This window comes from Acanthisitta chloris, unplaced genomic scaffold, assembly GCF_000695815.1.
Source record: "Acanthisitta chloris isolate BGI_N310 unplaced genomic scaffold, ASM69581v1 scaffold18103, whole genome shotgun sequence".
NCBI classification, from domain to species: Eukaryota; Metazoa; Chordata; class Aves; order Passeriformes; family Acanthisittidae; genus Acanthisitta; species Acanthisitta chloris.
Window position 1 is genome coordinate 28,132 of NW_008665622.1, and position 19,243 is coordinate 47,374.

General features: G+C 42.1%; 1 protein-coding gene across 1 annotated transcript in view; it reads right to left on the reverse strand.

Moving 5' to 3' along the window:
- The window catches only part of GPR107 (G protein-coupled receptor 107), a gene marked incomplete at its 5' end in the record, with an annotated part of 27,569 nt that extends 13,419 nt beyond the window's left edge, over nucleotides 1-14,150 (reverse strand). Inside the window, 13 exons of the mRNA XM_009071827.1 lie at nucleotides 2,347-2,390; nucleotides 4,216-4,346; nucleotides 5,328-5,445; nucleotides 6,028-6,101; nucleotides 7,065-7,140; nucleotides 8,000-8,133; nucleotides 9,432-9,542; nucleotides 10,343-10,399; nucleotides 10,597-10,631; nucleotides 12,304-12,470; nucleotides 13,111-13,199; nucleotides 13,406-13,456; nucleotides 14,022-14,150. Of these exons, the coding sequence (XP_009070075.1) occupies nucleotides 2,347-2,390; nucleotides 4,216-4,346; nucleotides 5,328-5,445; nucleotides 6,028-6,101; nucleotides 7,065-7,140; nucleotides 8,000-8,133; nucleotides 9,432-9,542; nucleotides 10,343-10,399; nucleotides 10,597-10,631; nucleotides 12,304-12,470; nucleotides 13,111-13,199; nucleotides 13,406-13,456; nucleotides 14,022-14,150 (1,216 nt within the window). The remainder of the gene's footprint in view (nucleotides 1-2,346; nucleotides 2,391-4,215; nucleotides 4,347-5,327; nucleotides 5,446-6,027; nucleotides 6,102-7,064; nucleotides 7,141-7,999; nucleotides 8,134-9,431; nucleotides 9,543-10,342; nucleotides 10,400-10,596; nucleotides 10,632-12,303; nucleotides 12,471-13,110; nucleotides 13,200-13,405; nucleotides 13,457-14,021) is intronic.
- Between the last annotated feature and the right edge of the window lie 5,093 nt (nucleotides 14,151-19,243).

The following is a 19,243-nucleotide window of genomic DNA, read 5'->3' on the forward strand; positions in this document are numbered from 1 at the left end:
GTTAGTGCTGAACCTGTTTTTCTCAAGAGAAGTTGACACTGAGCAGCACCTCTGCAGTCAGGGCCTCCAAGGGAAGCCTACACAGGGAAGAGGATGCAGTTCTAGTCAAGACTATTCACTGATGAGCCTAACATGAATGATTTTACCTTACTACAGTGCAACCAAATCACTTTTTGTTTTCTCAACCAGCAGCACGACATCATTAGGTAACATTCTGCTTCTGGCTTCACGTTGCCATTCACTTGCTCCCCGTGGGCTCTATCAACATCCTCTAAATAGTCGAACCAGATTGTGTTTCACAAGTGAGTCCCAGCACTGTGGCTTCTCCTGGCCACAATCTGCTGTCAGCCTATGCAATGTTTTCCCTGAAATCTCTTCCTTAGCTATTCTTTTATTATCACTGTAGCATAACCCAGTTGCTAAGTCCCTCTCAACACACAGCTACTGAGCATGCAGGATCTGCACGACCAGATGGTAACACCAGCAGGTAAAGCTGGTAACAGCAGTAGGTGATTCACAAGCAATGTTCAGGATAAAGAGCACCACTACCCGTGGAGAACAAAACAGAGGATTAAAACAGTCCTTAAGGGCTACTCTGTATAGCACTGACTAGCTGTAAAGGCACAGCCAGTTCCTCTCAAATTCCCATTTTCTTTTGCCTCCATTACACACGACAGTGCATCCTTCAGAACTGCTTGGGTTTGCTCAGACCCAGATTCCACCCATTATGAAGGATAGTGGACAGATCCAGACTTTACACTGCATGTCCTTGCTGTTGGCCACCTCACTTCTCTCCTTCGTTCAGGATGAAGTCCAGCAAACTCCATAGCACCATCTTGTGATAAGAACCATCGAGTGCTGGGGGGATCACCTAGGGCCACATGGATCTGGAGGGTTTGTGTCTCAGTTCTGAGCACCAGCTGCTGCATGCTCAGTGCCAGCACTTCTGCCTCAGTTACAGGCAAACTGAACTCCAGCTCCAGTCACACATGGTGGCTTCAGCAAGAACCAGGACTTACACATGCAAAGTCCTCAGTTCAGAAGACTGAAGACAGTACAAAAGACATTTTAGACTGTATCTAAATTTAAGCAGACATTTTAACAGTAAGAGCATAAATACTCCAGAACATATGATCAGTGGACAAGGAAAAACAAATTCATCAATGAATGTCACTGAACCCAAGTGACACACTGACAGAAAGCTACCAATAACATTCATGTTCTATTATTACCTCTGACATTTGTTTCTACAAGAAATTAATTTTTCCACCATTAAGTATGGAGGGTTTTCTTCTCTCTGTGTGTATGCTTGTTGTTAGGGGTTTTTTAACAGCTTGGAACATCAAAAATCCTCATGTTGATCTCATCCCAAGTATTGTTTCAATTTAACAGATGGCAAAACAAATACCTACTTTGTGGTTTACAGAGGTGAGTTTAATACCCAGCCTCATACTTCACCTGTTAAGAGTACAGAAAGAATCTGCACTGAAATGCAATTATCAGTGGAAGCCAAGGAAATGGCAGGAAGAAGCAGCCAGACCCAGGAGGCTGTCTCCAGAGAGACAAGAGTTAAAGGATAAAACTGGGTTGGAAGGCTCTTGCCAACAAATGACCTTCCACAAATAAAGCTTTCAAGAAGAATAAGCCATCAAAGGACAGATGATGGAAATGACTCCCTGCTTCCAGGGAAGCCAGGGCTATGCTCCACAGCTCACATCTGCAGCCAGCTGAGGAACTACCTCAGAAGAAGTGAGCAGATAAGGCAGGAAAAGCACACATACAGAAGCTGTATTTGGGCTGCCTTTCCATCCATCACCTCATTTGCACTGCTACAATAAACAGAACTCCACTTTCCACCAGCAGCCCTTGGAGCTGCTGTACAAACATGGACAAGGCAAGAACTGTGCCACACTGCATGCCAAGTTGTTTGTTTGCCTCTATTTTGTCAGGAACAGATTTCTGGAGAAATTGAAATAAGAGGGTCTCTTTTGACTAATAGTCAGCAATTCTGGAATTCATTTCCAGTTCTGCTTCTGAACACTCCAGTAAGAAAAAATGGCAAGTCTGTGAAGATGATTTGCTCTAGGTGTCACATATAGCTCGAGCACCAAGGGCTGTGCAAGTAGCAGAGAATGAGCTACACATACAAGTTCTGATAGTGAAAGCAATTCTAGAAAAAGGTAATTTTCCAGAAGTTATTCCCACAAGCCCACTGAGGAAAAGCAGAGTGACACTAATACAGTGCAGATTTATAGTTTTCGTTTACACATTTTAAATTAGCATCACATGTTTGAAATTCTGGCATTATCTCATGATGTGTACCATAAAACATTACAGATTACTTGCCTTTCCCATCTGTTGCTGAAGCCTCCTGTAAATGTCTTATTGACCTGAAAAATAGAAATAAGGAAAAAGAATAATTAGCTGTAAGTTTTACACTCCCTTTTCACTGCACTCCTCCAGAATAATGACAAGCTTTGTTAGCTCTTTATGGCTGGGGTATGCTCATAATTAACTATGCTTGGCACTTGCACATATTTCACCCTCGTGCCCCTGGCTCAGGCAGTTAGCTCAAGTATCTCAATTTCCTTGGGATTAAGAGAGCAGATTGCTAAAACCTACTTCAGCCTACAGAAAGCTTTGTGGGAGGGAGGGAGCAGAGGGAGAAACTGGGGCATTTTCCAGCATAATGCTTTGCACTTGTAAAATTAAGCTGAGCTACTGTTCAGGGTACTGCCAAGCATTTGGCATCTTACTGCTCTTTTAAGCTCTTTTCATTTAAATAGTTGATTACAGCTTACATGTCTACATAGGCAACTTATGTAACAGAAGCTACCCTGAAAGAATGTAAATTTAGGGGCCAAGTCTTAGTCACCTTGCTCACATGAGTCATCCCACCAGCTGCAGTGACACTATCCAGATGAAAAAGGGGCAGGATTTTATGTCAGGGGCTTCACTGTCAGTTTATGTTGGCACCATGGCAATGCAGGAACACTGGTTGCATACTCTAAACCGTTACAGAACAGTTCACACAAATCCATTTGTTCTTCAGACACAATTCCTTTATGGAAAGTAGGTTTTGCACCAGCCTATCAATAGGTTGGGCATATGGATTCCAGCAGTAGGTAACAAAAGCTGTGACTGCAGAAGTCACCTTTATCACAAGAGATCTGAGTCTCTCTGCAATTAAATATCCCTGCAGTTCTATTTACCATGCCCAAACGCTTTCGACCTCAGAAAAGCTGCAACATTTTGACTGGAGCAGAGGAAGAGACAAGTGGGTAGTGCAAATTTCTTGGAAGACATTTCCCAGCCTTGGCAGAAGGCCATCAAGACTGTGTAATGCTTTGCCTGTACACAGAGGACAATTGGGAGGTAAGGACAGCTGAAACCCACCCTCACAAATCAAGCTGAAGCTTATTTCCATCTACTGAGCAACACAGTTCTCTGAAAAACTAAAGAATTATACACTCCAGAGTGATGACATGTTACCAGACATTTATCTAGTCTGCATTTCAGAAAAAAAAGATCATGGAAATACAGGAGAAAAGGAAGAATATTGTGTTTACTAACCAAGGAGCCAGAAGCTTCTTCATATCCTCCTTTCAACCCAGCTGTTTATCCAATTAAGACAAAATGAATTTAGAAGATAAATGTTCTGGCTAACTGGCAAGAAGCAACAATAGTGTTTATCTGAATTATCTGTGTTTTGGTCGAGTTTTATATAACCAACATTATTACTTGCCAAGTGGAGTGGAAGGAAGGGCGGGGAAATGCTCCCTGTGGGATTATTCCTTCTAAACAGTCAAATAAACATGCAGCTACTCTGCTTGAAGGCAGCCCTGATCTTAGACAGAGCTGTTCTTCAAAAATTTAGCAGTCTAGTTTCCAATCAGTCAGTGAAGCAAAATCCCATTTTTCAATTTAGAGAGTCAGCACTTCTGCTAAACTCCAAGTTGCAGAAGCACCTACAGTGCTGGCCGCATTTAAATCACCACCCACCTTACCTTATCCTCACTCTAACATCCCCAAAACATGTTGTATCTTCCACAACATTGAAGTGTTAAGTGGTAAGGTTTAAAAAAGTGGACAGAATGCTTGACTTCTCTTGCTTTGGCAGTATCTGCAGTTCTAACGAGCTGCCAATGCCCATTAGTTCAGAAACAGCTCAAGCCATCAGGGCTCAGCAACCACACAACACATTCAGCAACTCACCATACCACTGGAAACAGGATGGCTCCACAGCATAGCAAGTCTACCAGGAAAAGGATTTCTTTCCACAGTCCATATTCAGTTGTCCCCTCTTCTGTTGACTCTATGATGATGTATGCCACGTTTGCCAGTACCTACACAACAAGACATGCTTCATGGCTACAGGAACCTACTCCAAGGAGACACTAGATGTGAGCTGCCACTTCAGCAAAAACCCCTTCAGTAACAACAATAAGTTTTCCACAGCTCTACATCAACAAAGTCACACATTCAGCAGCACCTTCACAAGACTTACAGAAATAAAACTGATTGGAACTTATTTCTGCTGACGTTCAGAAAGGAGTTCTCTTTGTTATATACTGTGCAGAATCTACTAGAGCAGTAGAGATAAAAAGAGCAAAATCTATCTACTGAAACAGAACACTGTGACACACACAGTCAATAGTTTAAACACATCATTCTAAATGAAGCCCATAATTCAGACTGGTCATTGACCATCTTTTGTGCTCCACACCTAAGCTCTGTAAGAGCCTCAAACAGTAATTTATATACTTCTGGTTTTGCAGCTGGCTAAAGCATTTCACCTGGAGAGCTGGAAAAACCCTTCTACCACCTACATCAAGAAACAGAAGTGCTGTTCTCCTGTGTACTTCAGCTCCTGTAGTAAGAGACAAGCACTGCTCACTTTGAAAATACCAGGAGAGTTTTGCTCAGACCCGATGGGTCTACAAGTCTTGGTTTTCCCTAATTTTTTCTCCCATAAAGACATTTCAGAAGTGATAACTTCCATTTAATTCTTCTGCTTAGCAGTTTAGTACTGTTTTCCAGTCCAAGTTTTGTCCCAGCAAGAATACACTTTCCTTATAGCCAGCTGTTCATTTGCTGAAACTATTTGATCACCATCATCTCATGCTTAATATAGGGAGAAAAGTGTGGAAAATCACAGAAGGAACTGTAGAAGCAGCTCAGGAAAATTCGAGCTCAACTTATATTGTAACCAACAGGCTCATACAAGCAAGAATTATGTGGTATTTCGTGAAGCTTTCACAGCCTTTTCCAGTCTGCACAAGCAGCAATCCCACAAGACAGAAGTACCGACAGAGCTCAGCCCTCACCTGAAGGGGGATGACAATCATGAATATTTTTTTGTCTTTATCTGACAGGATGTGTTTAATGAAAGCCCAACCTGTGCCAATGAGGGCAATAGTGATGAACAGAAGAGCACCCTTCAGTCTGGAAAAGAAACAGACATTGCAGTGAGAGACCTTATATTATCACACTTCCTCTTCTGCCCAGGTTCTCTCCCACAACCAGTAAAGCCACAAACCCAAACAAATGCTTTGCTATTCATAATTTTGGCAAGCACTTATCCATCCCACAATAGTGAAGCAGATGTACTTGCTTACAACTGTGGATCACAGAGCAATATTAGGCTTCATTCACAACTGTCAATATAGGCAATTTTTCCTGGGGGAGTCATCCATTCACCATCAGGAACAGCAGCAAACACTGGCAGCTGTACCCTCTTACCATTCACACCAAGAGCAAATTAGAGACTTGAATATTGGTGTGAACAAAGAGAAGCAAAGCATTTGTTATCCTTTTACTCCCCCACCCGCAGAAGTGCCAATTCTCTGCAGCTGCCCTCTGGATAAGTGGAGCTTTCCCCTTCACACAGGGCTGATTGCTGATTCTTTGGTACTGTGGTCTGAATGAGAAGACAACAATTTCCCAGTTTACTCAGGAGGGAAGCAGCCCCACGGGGAATTCATTCCATTGTTTGAATCTCTCACATCAATCTTCTAACATACTCACAGGTGAGTGATGTAATAAACAACAGCCCAGCCTTCAATAGGAAACCCCTGAGACGAGATGTAGTGATAGTCGATCTGGAAGCAGAAAACACAGCACTTTGAGAGCTGCTCTCAGCACCCACCCTCAATAAAACAGGTCTGCTGACAGCCACTGTAAGTTTCACTTTCCAACCAGTGTGTACAAACCCAGCTCTGCCATTTAGAGCACACTTCCTCCCAACACATTCTAGTTTTGTTTAGCAACAATGAGCTCATTTCCATTTGCTCTAGCTCCTAAGTGCTAGTGGATATATCTCATCCAACCTATATCCTTCCCACACAACTCCCATGCTTAGCTGTAATGAAACAACTGCATTTGGAACACCTTTTTATTCATTCATTGTTCAAGTTCAGCTGCAAGTTAGGCTTTCTAGTTTCATTGTCACTGGAAGTCAGATTCAATTGGTTAGACTCCAAAAATGAACATGAAGGTGAAGATCATGGCTGGGACAAACACTGAAGGATTCAATGCTTGTCATTGTCTTTATTTATGAGATCTTTCCAGTAAAAAGGCAAAGTCAATACAATCCAACAGAGACTTTATGTATGCAAGGTCTTAAAGCTGATGAGGTGAGGTCTGGTGCAGTACATCATAATACTTGATCTGTAGTAGTGCCCCTGAATTTTGCAAACATTCATCATGGTTTCCATCCATTGATATTTACTGCCAGCCATGGAGCTGAAGCAGCAGCACAGTTCAAACTTCCAGACCAGCCCCAGATGGCCAGAACATTAGAATCTGTGGAACTCATTCAACCCTCAACTGTTTCTGCTTCAACACGTCAGGCCATGATCTCCATTGTATTTAAAGTGAGATTGGGTGATGAAAACTGAATCACTTCCACCAAACAGCTGCAGTTCAGTTCTAATGCTTCAGTATTAAGGACAGTTCTCCTCCTGTTCTCTGCCCTCTCCAAAGCAGATTTCCCTAACAGCATGCCCTGGATTCCCTGTTTCTCCTTCCCAGCAGAATGACTTCAGGCAGAGAGCTATACATACCGCATGGAAGACCAACGACAGCGATTTTGTGAAAGGAAGAGCTGCCATTAGCCAGTGAATCTTAAACACATCATTTCTGGGAAGAAAGAAAAGAAGGAAGAGCATCAATTAAAAGCCAGAAGTAAAAACTGCAGTTTCCTAAAGATATTTATTGCAGTGCAAGTTTCTACAAAATTCTGAACAACGTTACAACTACATGATCTACAACCCTGATTTTTAATATCTGGGTTAATTAAAAACAGGAATTCATAGGAACATCTTGTACATATAGATTGTAACTGTTAGAAAATCTGCTCAACATAATTCCAACATGTATCACTCTGCCCTTCACCCCCAAGTGACACCACATCACCAGGTGACCTCCAGACTACCAAATCATCTGATCACCAAATGAACTTCAAACTACCAAATCACCAGGTGTTCTAGTGAACTTCAGACTAAGGGAGAGGGAAAGGCAAAACAGAACCACAGGTGCTCCTGGCTTTTGTTGCTATGCTTTAACTCTGAGGCAGCATGGTTTTCAGTTCAGAATTCCTACCACAATCAAGATATTTATGGCTCTCTACTGCCATAATTTGCCATTTCCCATATGAAAAAAGTGATCAAGTTTTTCTTGTCATTTACTTTCAAATAGTGTTCTCCTTTTGACATCAACTACAGGAATTTCCTGCCTGGTTTTTGCCACAATATATGTAAACTACATGAGGAATTTTAACATAAAAATGGGAAACTTTAGAACAACAGTCTGCAACAACAATACTCACTGAAGCAGCTGCTTTCAAATATAAACTTGAGTGTATTCAGCATATAATACAGAGCCACATTTGAAGACTTAAGTGACAAAATCTGACTGTGAATTGGGCACTATAAGAAGAGGAATAATAACCAAAGAAGGTAGGTCTCTACCTGTCACTGACTGAACTAAAACTGCTTACCTGCGTTTACGAAGTATGTGGATCCACACAGCCCCAGACAGGAAAAAGAAGAGAGCCATAGAAATGTAAAGTTTTGGCAGTGGGATTTCACCTGCTGAGAGGTAGCTTTCAGGGTTCTTCTCCGTAATTTCTATCTGAATATTAAACATTTTGTTAAAGATCTGAGTTAACAATTACATGTCACAATCAAACTCACTCCTCTAAAATGAGCTTTTCTGAAGCTGCAACCGTTATGAGACTCAAACAAAAAAAAACAAAACCAACTCTTTACCCTCAACAATCACAAGACATTTTGCAAAATTACTCCCACAGCAATAATGTCCTTGAAAAACAATTCTTCAGTTATGCAACATAATTTAGAAAAGCAAAGTAATTTTCCCAAAGAACAGTTGTTCTCTCTACCAAACCTGTTTGCCCACCTTTGACTCAGAAACAGTATCTACAATAGGCTGTCAGCCCATTATCCAGTGACTGAGAAAACAGAAGCTTTGTTTAGCATTCTATTTATGCCCCTGAGTGGCTTGGTTATATGTACTAGGACTTCAACAAAACAATGCATCGAGTGGTTTGCAGTACTGAAACTGTCCTGCTTCTCTAGGTACATCCAAGCACATCAGTTAGGTTTTCTTCTCCTTCCAATTTCTTCAGCAGGTTAAGCCAACAAACAACAACTCAAAAAGTTGGTCTTATAAAGCTGTAACTTCAGGAGGAGGTTTCAAGCAGCCTAGTGTGAGTTAACTTAGGGCTGCTAAGTTTTATCACCTACATGTTGTCTTGCAGTAGAGTCAACACAACCAAACAGTTCAGGTGTCTGATCTGGTTGAGTTACCTCAGTCAGTGAGAGGATTCATACCAGACTAGCTCATTATACACCAGCACAAGCTCAGGAAAGAGAAAAAAAGGAAAACCTGAGCTGTGATAATGCTCAAAAAAACCATAGGACTGAACCCTCGGATGTCAAAAGAGATGAGACATCTGCTAGAACATATTGCCATAAAAACATCTTTAATTAGGTCAGAACAAGCAAAACCACTGAACTCACAAATATAAACAACTGAGATTGCAGTAACAGCCTTGTCTTAGTAACTAATTGCAGTAATACCTGCAATTGTGGAAAGAAAAACATGGGGTTTGAGTGCAGCAAAACAAACAGCTGTTTTAGCTCCCATCTCATTACAGCATCTAGTCACAAGGGTGCAGACTGAACCCAGGCCACACTCAGTCTTCAGATTTTCAGACACTTCTGCAAAACTAGTATTTTGAGTATTTTTAAAGTAGTTGCTTCTTTCAGAAATGCCACTGCAGAGATTAATGCACAGCTCTGAATCACTTCCCACCCCAAGCAGTGTGTGCTTGGTTACAAGCTGCAGTTGAAACTTGTATGTTGCAGTCTGGGAAAATGAGTTAATTATACTTGAGAAGTCATACTCACATCAAGACTAAATAGCAGCTGATCATTAGCTGGCCCATCCTTGTCAGCACACTTATGGAAATATAGGCTGTAGAGACCTTCTTGGCTATCGGAGCTGATGTTAAAAGAGAACTGAAAAGAAGGAATAGGAAAGTCAGCATTCCTCTCATTCACCACAGGGTTGCTCTGGGAAGGAGCTACTGAAGCATGAAGGAAGTCAGTCACTTGGGGTCAGCTGGTGCCTTTCAGCAAACATGCTGTTCTGAGTGAGGACAGCAGCAGATATGGAAGTTTCAATAGAATTCCAGATGCAAAATCATTGCACCTATGTAGGATTATGCACTGACAATTCAAGCCTTTTAAGTCTCCGTGTTTAACTCTGTTCACCACAGAGAAAAGGTAACAAGAAGTGTCTTCTGTTTAACATGGTGAAGGATAAAATTTTGACCACACTTGCCCTAAAGCATAAGCAGCTTTTCTGTTCCTCCCCCAATTGTGATTTGTGTCAGATAACAGAATTGTAATCTCAAGTGTTTGTTTTATAGTAACCAACCATCACAAGAGAACCAGGGCACTGAAACAAAGCATTCATCTGGTTTCACACAGTGTCTTCCCCTGAAGTGAGTCATCAGTCAGGTCACAGCTAGTTGTTATTAGCAATCTGTATGCACTAAGTGGCATCACAGTAAACTTTAATACCCTGAGGCTCACAGGCTATGATATTTAGGACAGCATCACACCAAAGCCAGCTTAAAGCACCTCCCACGCCTTATGAAGAAAGAGGTTTCCATCACTGATTCTTAACAAAAGTCCACTCCAAAATTTACTGAGCTGTCAGAGAGACATCTATGCCAGACTCTTACTTTTCACAAAGCAGTACAGTGAAGGAACTGTCTACACACATTAAGTTTAGACACTGACAGACACCCTACCTGAAATGAGAAAGTTTCTTTGTCATTGTGAACAGGATGTACTTGTTCTATTATGTTCTGGGAAAAGAAAAAAAGAGACATTCAGATTTTTTTAAACAGGTAACCAACACATCAACCAGACAATCAAAACTGCATTCTGTATATTTACAGTGGAGGCTGAGAGCAACAGAAAACACTCTCCACTTTCTGGCTATGATTAGACTGGAATATTCCCTCAGGTTCTTTATCAAAGAGAACTGCAGAGAATTTCTTACCTGGGAGGATGTTGTACTTCGTTTGGACTTCCTACCTAAAGACAGAAGTATGAATGGTACATTTAGTGTTTGCATTTAGACATCCTCAGAGACTATCACCTTTTACACGCTGCCAATACCTTACTCACATCTTCCTACACTTATCTGCGTGGCAGGTTCCTAGCTAATCATTAACAGAGATGCTCTCCCAGTCTCTCCTTACTCTCACAGGACTCTTCCCAAAGCTAGCATTCATTCTGAATGCATCCTCCAACACTAGGATAGGCTTCTGTACCTTCTACAAAAGTCTACCCCGGAAGTCTTTCCAATCCCTCCAGTAGCAGCAGTGCAGGAGGCAGATGACCTACTGCAGATCCAGGTTACCGCTATGGCTTTTCATGTTATGACTGAGTACTGCTAATCTCACTGGCTAATCTTAATCTGGACATTAATATGTAGCCTGACAAACATGTCGAAGTCCTAATTAACTCTGGGGCAGGAAAAACTTCTCAGTTTTTCCTCAGTATGTAAGGTGCCAGTAACAACACAAACAAAACTACAGGTGACCTGCCAAGTCAGTATCTGTTCTGACCTTGATAAACTTGAGCTGACACGAGCCTTCAGTAGAGCACCATGTCAAATTCACAGTTTCACTCTACTCCTATAAGAAGCTTTTCAAACACAAGGTCATCCCATTCTACCAGGAAGCAGAAGTTCAAGACTCAAGTTTTGCTTTTGGCTCCCACACCTCAGTGCACAGCCCATGTGCATGCTACAGTTTTTACACAAGAAAAAGCAAAACTACAGCTGTCAGATCAGTTATCTTCAGTGCCATCCAACACTAGTTCTTCACTTGTTAGAATAGCTGTGCCAACTTCTGAATGCTATCAAAGCTTATGAACATGACAGGCCAAGACAGACTCAGACTACTTCAGATCAGACTGCTGAGCAGTCTGATCTGAAATCTAAACTCTGCCAGGAAGGGATAACATGAGCTAATCCCATCGGAGCTGAGATTATAAAATTGCTTTGTCTGCTGGTCTGGAAGCCAAAGACTTGTGCCTCCAAGAAAGCTTACTAGTATAGTTACTTCTCCCTCCCCATATCTAGGTGATAAAACTAGATTTCAACTCTTTAGATACATACAGACTTGAACAAACATTGGCTGGAAAGAACTTGTGGAGATACTTAGTTCAACTTCTGACTCAAAGCATGAGTGGTGTCAACACTGTATCATGTTGGCCCTGGTTTTGTGCAGTCAAGTGTTTAAAAGCTCAAAAGATTGAGGTCCTACAGTTTGCACAAATGACCTGCTACAATGCTGGAATCCCTACCAAGGAAAACCTTATTCCCTCCTAACATCCCATCTGAGACGCCCAAGACTTAATAAGGGGCAAGAAACACAGGTTGCACTGTTTGCCACTACTAGACATAGTTTGAAATACTTGTTCTCCTAACCCTCCTTCAACTAGTTGGTGGTGGTTAACAAATTCCCCCTTTAGCCTTCTTTTTGCTAGACAAAAGACAACCAACTCCTCCTTACAAGTACTGAATGTCTCCAGAAGTCACATTATCTCTCTGCTGGATCAACAGGACTGGTGAACACAAATCACTGAGCAGGAGAAAGTCCAGCCCCAAAGGGACCCCAGAAGAGGACCACAACACAGTGCTGGATGCACAGCAACTAGAAACTAGCAGTGAGAGCACTCACAGGTTTAGCAGCCTTACCTCTCCCACCTGTATTTTCATTGGCATTTGGAGGATTTTGACCAGAATCACTGCTTGGCTCAGAAGTTTTTAGTGGTTTGGTACTTAATGCAGTAATGTTTTCCTCAGACACAAATGAAATTTTAGGTAACACAGAAGCAGCTTCTGCAGAGAACCATACTTTCACACTGAGGAAACAAAGAGGTTTTATTACAAACTGAAAGTACATCAACACTCATAAAGAAGCTATTTGTCACAGCCTACATACACACAATAAAGGAAATCAGCTTGTCTTGACTTGTTTTTACCACAGAGAACAGGCAAGCACCAGATCACCCTGGCACTGAGCTGATCACTGTAGGAAGAGTCACACTCTTTGCATCAAATACAAGAGCAGCTCAAGAAAATAAAGTTTCTCCAGCTTTGCTAGCCTCATTAGAAACTACATTTCCACACTAACAGTTACAGTTGATCTTGAAAAGAAAAAAGCAAACCAGCCCCAAAGGTACTTCCATACAAGAGATAATTCAAAACAAACAATAAAATGGTATATTCAGTGCAAGAGATGCAAAAGTGACCCAAAACTTCATGCCTTCAGCACAATTAAGGTAGGATGCTTTCCCCTGATGCTCCAACGTGTAGGAAGAATTGTTGGACCATTTTGTACTGCACATTTTTTACTTCTACTCACCTCCCCTCAACACACATATAACCCCCTCATAAACAAACTACATGCACAGCAGCTTTCCAAGCCCTTGCAGAAATCTCACTGGTGTTATCTTCAGCTAAAGAAGTAGCTTTAAAATGTGCTGTACACTATTTACTCACGCGTCACTTGAGAAGTCCAGAAGTAAGATTACAACAGAGACATCTGGCTCTGGTTTCCTTCTCAAGATACAGTAATCCACTTCTTCATCCTGGTAACATGAGCAAAACATCTCTGAAGTGTCCTCTGGTTTATAAGACATGGGACATGGTCCCCTCAGGGTAGAGGTTACCTTTCTTACTCCAGCAACCTGCCCATGTCTAAAGCCCCCTTCCTTTTTTGTTTCTTCCAACCCTTCCCAGAGTAAGGTAGACTATGAGATGTCCCAGCTTAGAAAAGCAAGTTCACTTCTCTTACCAGGTAAGTGGAGAATCCATCATTTCTTGTTCGATCCAAACTGAACCCAATCTATGAGACAATTGAGAAGAATCTGTCAAATTCTGCTCTGGTGAGAGGTGCCCCTGCCTAGGAACTAGATGATCTATAATGTCTATTCCAACCCCTTAACATTCTATGATTCTATAACTGCAGAAGAGTAAGAACTTGGGTCTGGGTTTTTTGAGCTACTATTTTAGTTTCTCTATTAAAATCCCCAATATAATGTGCTATAGAACATGTAATGTCTCTAAAAATAAGACTGTCACTGTTCTGGAAACCTACTAACACAATGATCACGAGATGAACTGCAATGCAACAGGACACAATGTGAAAAAAATCACATCAGAGGACTGCTAAGGAAACTAATCTAAGTCGTGGATATGTACATAGAGCTCAGCAGAGAATCTGTTAAGTTAAACGTTGATCCTTCAAGCAGAATGGAGAGTGCTCGAGGATAACTCTCATGATACATATCCTCATCAACAGCTCACAGCAAGAGAGCAAAGGCAACAGCACCACCAGTTTGGGTCTGACACCTCAAAGGCCTCCAGTGCAAGGGAGGCTTAACACAGTCACTGGGCTCAAAGGAACTTACGGGTAAACTGTTCTTGTCATAGCCCTTCGGTGTCTTCAAAGAAAGGTTGCTGACATTGACTCTCATGAAACCATCCTTGAAGAAGCCAAAGGTATTCAGATGCACTTTCTGCCTCACATCATCCTGTAACAAAGGAGAGTAAGTTTACAAATCACATACACAGTCAGCTGCAGCAGCAGTCAAAGGGGAAGCAGGGTGAGAGATTGACACTGGAATGTTCATGCCAAACATCATCTAATTATGCAAAGGGCAAATTTCTTCAGGATACCTTCAGACAGAACCAATTACTTCACTGGAATGGACCAACTCTTCCAATAACCTGATCAGCATGGACTTAAAACAGATGTGTCTCTGCTAACTGCCTGGCAATACTGAGAAATATGCAAGGAAAAAGTCTGGAAGAATTTAAACATGTGGCATCACTGAATAAACAACACATAGCTACCAAAAAACCACAGAGAGACTGTAGATACATCCAGACAGCTATTGTTGGAGCACTGACTACTGTCATTGCAACAGAGAAATTAGGTGACTATAGGGATGTTACCTAACCAAGAGTTGGGTTTTGGCCAAGTGTTTAGCAAGTGCATTGTCAACCCAACAGATCATCTATGCTAGGCAGGGCCAGTGTTTGAAGAGTCAACATTTAACACATTGGAAAACTATGTGTGGATGAGAAAGTTTCTTACGTAGTCCCGTTCCTCCAAATGATTTTTAGCATAAAATAAAGAAAAACGAAAATTAAAAGTATAATAAATACCAAAAACTGTGTTCAAACAGAATTACTTGGGTCAGTTTGTCTAGCAGGAAAACTCCATCTGTTCCTCTGCAGATAATTTGCCTCCTCTCAGTCTGGCAAGGAAACTGCAGCGATTGATCCCTTCCCATGCCTGGTTTGACCAATAAAGGTTCTAGTACACTGAGCTTTAACTGTTTTAAAGTACTTGAGAAGTTGTCACTAAAACCAAGAAAATTGTTCCTTCCTCCTGCTTCTTCTAGGAAAAGATAATCAGCTTGCACAACACTCCAAAAAGAGAGGTCAGCTGCTAGAGGCAAAGGAACTGTTCTGGACAAAGCCCTGAAAGACTGAGCTAAGAACAGTACAAGTACAGTAAGTTCTCTCTCCTCCTTTACCCCAGTATTGATTTTGACATCTCTGCATAAAACATTCCTGATGCATAAATATCACTCCTTGTAACAGCAGGACACTAATTCTGACACAGCTAACCTGTAATCTAGCTGGAATAAGATCTCCCTAACAGAATCAAGCTAACCTGGCAAATAACCAGATGGTTCCCTTAATGCTCAGAAGAGTGGGGAAAAAAAAGTTAATGTGACACATGGCTCCCAGCAGATGCTTTGTTCACCAGAGCATTATAGCTCTGCTGCCTTTGGGTTCTAGGTCACTTCACATGTGTGAAACAAGAGTCCATCTGGTTCCTCTAACACTGCTTTCCCAGCCAGAACAGAAAATTAATGTGCTTTACAGAGCATATCATATGTATTTAGCCACATCTGGACAGAGAGGCATTTGTCTGGGTGAGCATAAGAGGAGATACAGTATCATGCTGCCACAAGGTGTTTTGCACCATGCAAACAGGACCAGAGACAGCTGCTTAATTCAGAGCACTTGCAGGAGCTGCTCAGCTCTATTTCAGTGTATTTATTCTGCTAGTTTACTCATATGCTCCCCAGCAACAACAGATAATTAATATACAACACACACCACTTTCCTCCCTGGTCTTATCTCAGCTTCGAGTGCTTAGAGTTTACAGATTTAGTTCACAAATCCTTCAGCTCTACAGGATCCCACACACACTGTTACCAGTTGCCATCAAGCAACAGCAAGAGCATCTACTGCTCCACATATTGACAACTTAAAGACATTGGCTTACCAATAATTGTCTCACCTCTCACAGGAGGTTTCAGGGGGTGAAAGAATACAGCTTTTATTTATGCTCACTTGACTCCTGACTTTGGAAATATTTACATTTACACCAAAGGTGGGAACCCATACAAGTGAAAACTTCAGCATCCAAGTTGTTAACATACACATTAATTTAATTTGCACAGGCTGCAATTAACATTAAGCCTGGCCCTTGGAGATGAAGTGATCTGGGACACATCACTAATGAATTACAGCCAAACCAATACTCTAAATTCTCAGCTTGTTTCCATAAAAGTCTTCCCCAGTTCCTCTACTCCTGTAGGATTAGAACTGATCCTACAATATTTGAATAAGATTACAGGGAAGTGGTATCCATGATCCTGCAACTCAGACTGGGCAGAAAATATTTTTCAATGTTTTAATCAAAATCTAATTGGGATCACAATGTCAGTACAGTGGAAGTTCCATCAGAGGGTGCTTACCCTTACCTGGAAGGAACTCCATTATTGGTATGATATTAATAGCAAGACTTATAGTTTATCTAAGACTAAATTAATTATTGTTTAAGGTATTTTCAACCTGAACTACTGAACCCAAGGCCTACCTATGAGAAGAGGCTGAGGGAGCTGGGGGGGGTTCAGTCTGGAGAAGAGGAGGCTCAGGGGAGACCTTATCACCCTCTACAACTCCCTGACAGGAGGTTGGAGTCAGGTGGGGGTTGGTCTCTTCTCCCAGGCAACCAGCAGCAGGACAAGAGGGCACAGACTCAAGCTCTGCCAGGGGAGGTTTAGGTTGGATATCAGGAAGAGATTTTTTACAGAGAGAGTGATCAGGCATTGGAATGTGCTGCCCAGGGAGGTGGTGGATTCACCATCCCTGGAGGTTTTCAAGATGAGACTGGATGTGGCACTGTTGTCAGCAGGAGAGTTTCTCCTGAAATCAGTTCACTTGCTGCTCACTGGGGTTAATGTGTCTGACAGGCCTCGCTCAGATCACCTCATTCTCTGGGACAGTTTGCCATTGCATTATGCCAAACAAAAGGCTTCAATATTTTGCCACTCAGCTGTTAAGACAACAAAAATCTTATTTTTGGTCAAGAGAAACATTCCAACTATCAGCTACTTCTGGAATCCTCTGAGAACTGTTTCCATTGGTCTTCGATAACTTCTGATTATTCTGGTGATTTTTCTGTGAGGGTGTTTTTAGACAGGTTTTTTTTCATATCTCATTAAACTAACAAAACTGATAACAATTGTCACTAAGGGAGAAAGTTTCCCTTGGCAAGCTTAGTCTTCACAGCAAGATTCAAGCAAATAATTTTCCAGCTCAGAAGAAATAAACTATTTTGTCTCCTTTTATAAAGGAAAAAAGTTATTTTCAGAACAGGAAACTGCTCAGCCTGTGGCTTGTTTTTCTGACAACACAAACGCTTCACCTTAGCACGTTAATTACCAAGAGGGAAGAATGAGGCTGTTTTAACTTAAGCAATAACATTTGTTTGAGGAAAGCTAATATCAAACACTCCCTCAAAGTTGTGGCCTTTCACTTGGCACAGCGTCAAGGCACACTTAGGAGCAAGGAACCAATGGCAAGAACACCAGAAAGGAGATTCCATTGTGAAAGGGCTCAGTTGTTGGAGCCTGATGTTTACATAAAGGCCATAAAGTGGGGGAAGAAGTAGAAAGGGAGAGATTGTGCTCTAACAATAAAGCTCATGTTAATACAAGAAGTGGACAAAGGCATTAACTCACTTCTCACTGTTTGATAAGTCAGTGGTGAGAGGCACACAACACTGAAACCATATCCCACCCTGACTGGAAAATCAGCAAAGAGGGTTTAGTAATTGATCCAGGAAGATAAAGAGACATCCTGATAGGGACTAGAAGCCACAACATTTGCTGCCAAGAACCTCTGCTTCAGCCAAGTTTGAAAGTTTTCTACATGAGGGAGGAGCATCACCACAGGAGAAATTCTTCAGCACTCAACAGTTTGTCACAGATTCCTCAAAACTATAATGCAGCCAGCACAAACCCCATTTACTGCTTCAGGGAAAAGTTACTTCTCCTGAAGCACAACACTCATGTGGTTGTACTTTAAATAATTACATAGTCTATAAAATTCCCTTGAAATAAGTCATGACCATCCCCCTACCAACCACTATGTCCCAAAGTACCTGAAAAGTTCTGGCACTCACCTTAAACTGCTACAAGAGCACAGGAACTATGATCCCAGTCATTTACCACTTTATTAATTTCTTCCAAGATTTATGTTTGAAAAACATTGCATGTTTTTACAGCAAGAACAAAATTAACATCCTGAAGACCTACAGGGTATTCCATGAACTACACAGAAGCCCTTAAAAACCATCACCCAAGTGCAGAGTTCCTCTGTCACACAACTGTGCAGCTTTGCATGCAAAGCACACCAAGCAGCAGCATTCTGGAGCTGCACATCTTCACTCTCATCTCCACCACTTCCCATCAACGACCCTGAATAACTAGTTTTTACCAGATACAGTCTGAGGACCACATGAGGCTCATTCAAAGTGCACCCAGAAGTCTATCAGAGAATCATAGAATCAACCAGGTTGGAAAAGACCTCCAAGATCATCAAATCCAACTCTACTGTGCTTACCAGACCATGGCACTAAGTGCCACATCTAGTCTCACTTGAAAACCTCCAGGGATGGTGAATCCACCACCTCCCTGGGCAGCACATTCCAATGCCTGATCACTCTCTCTGTAAAAAATCTCTTCCCAATATCCAACCTAACCCTCCCCTGGCAGAGCTCGAGGCTGTGCCCTCTTGTCCTGCTGCTGGTTGCCTAGGAGACCAGACCAACGGCCACCCGACTCCAACCTCTTGTCAGGGAGTTGTAGAGGGTGATAAGGTCTCCCCTGAGCCTCCTCTTCTCCAGGCTGAACAATCCGAGACAGAATGCTGTCAGCACCATCAGTTTCTTCTGCCTCTATTAACTGCTTGATTAGTGCAAAGAAAAGCTATATCTGGAAGGACACTAAAGCAGCCAAGCAGTTCTTTAGAGTCGACTGATCAGTGAGCAGGATATAAAACTTACTGCAAGGCATATATTAAAAGCCAAAGCGACTCCAAACCCCCTTCAGAACCCTCCACCTGCCCACATCCAGCTTATTCCACACAGCCTTCTGCCTCGTTTTTAACGGAACGCGAGGCAGTTACACCTTCAACCCACGACGGTTGCGAGGCCCCTTTACACAGAAGCTGCCAGAAACAGCCGGGACGGAGGCTGCGGGGGTGCAGAGCGGAGAACACGGCAGGACGCGGTGGGCAGGACGCGGCCGGAGGGGCGAGAAGC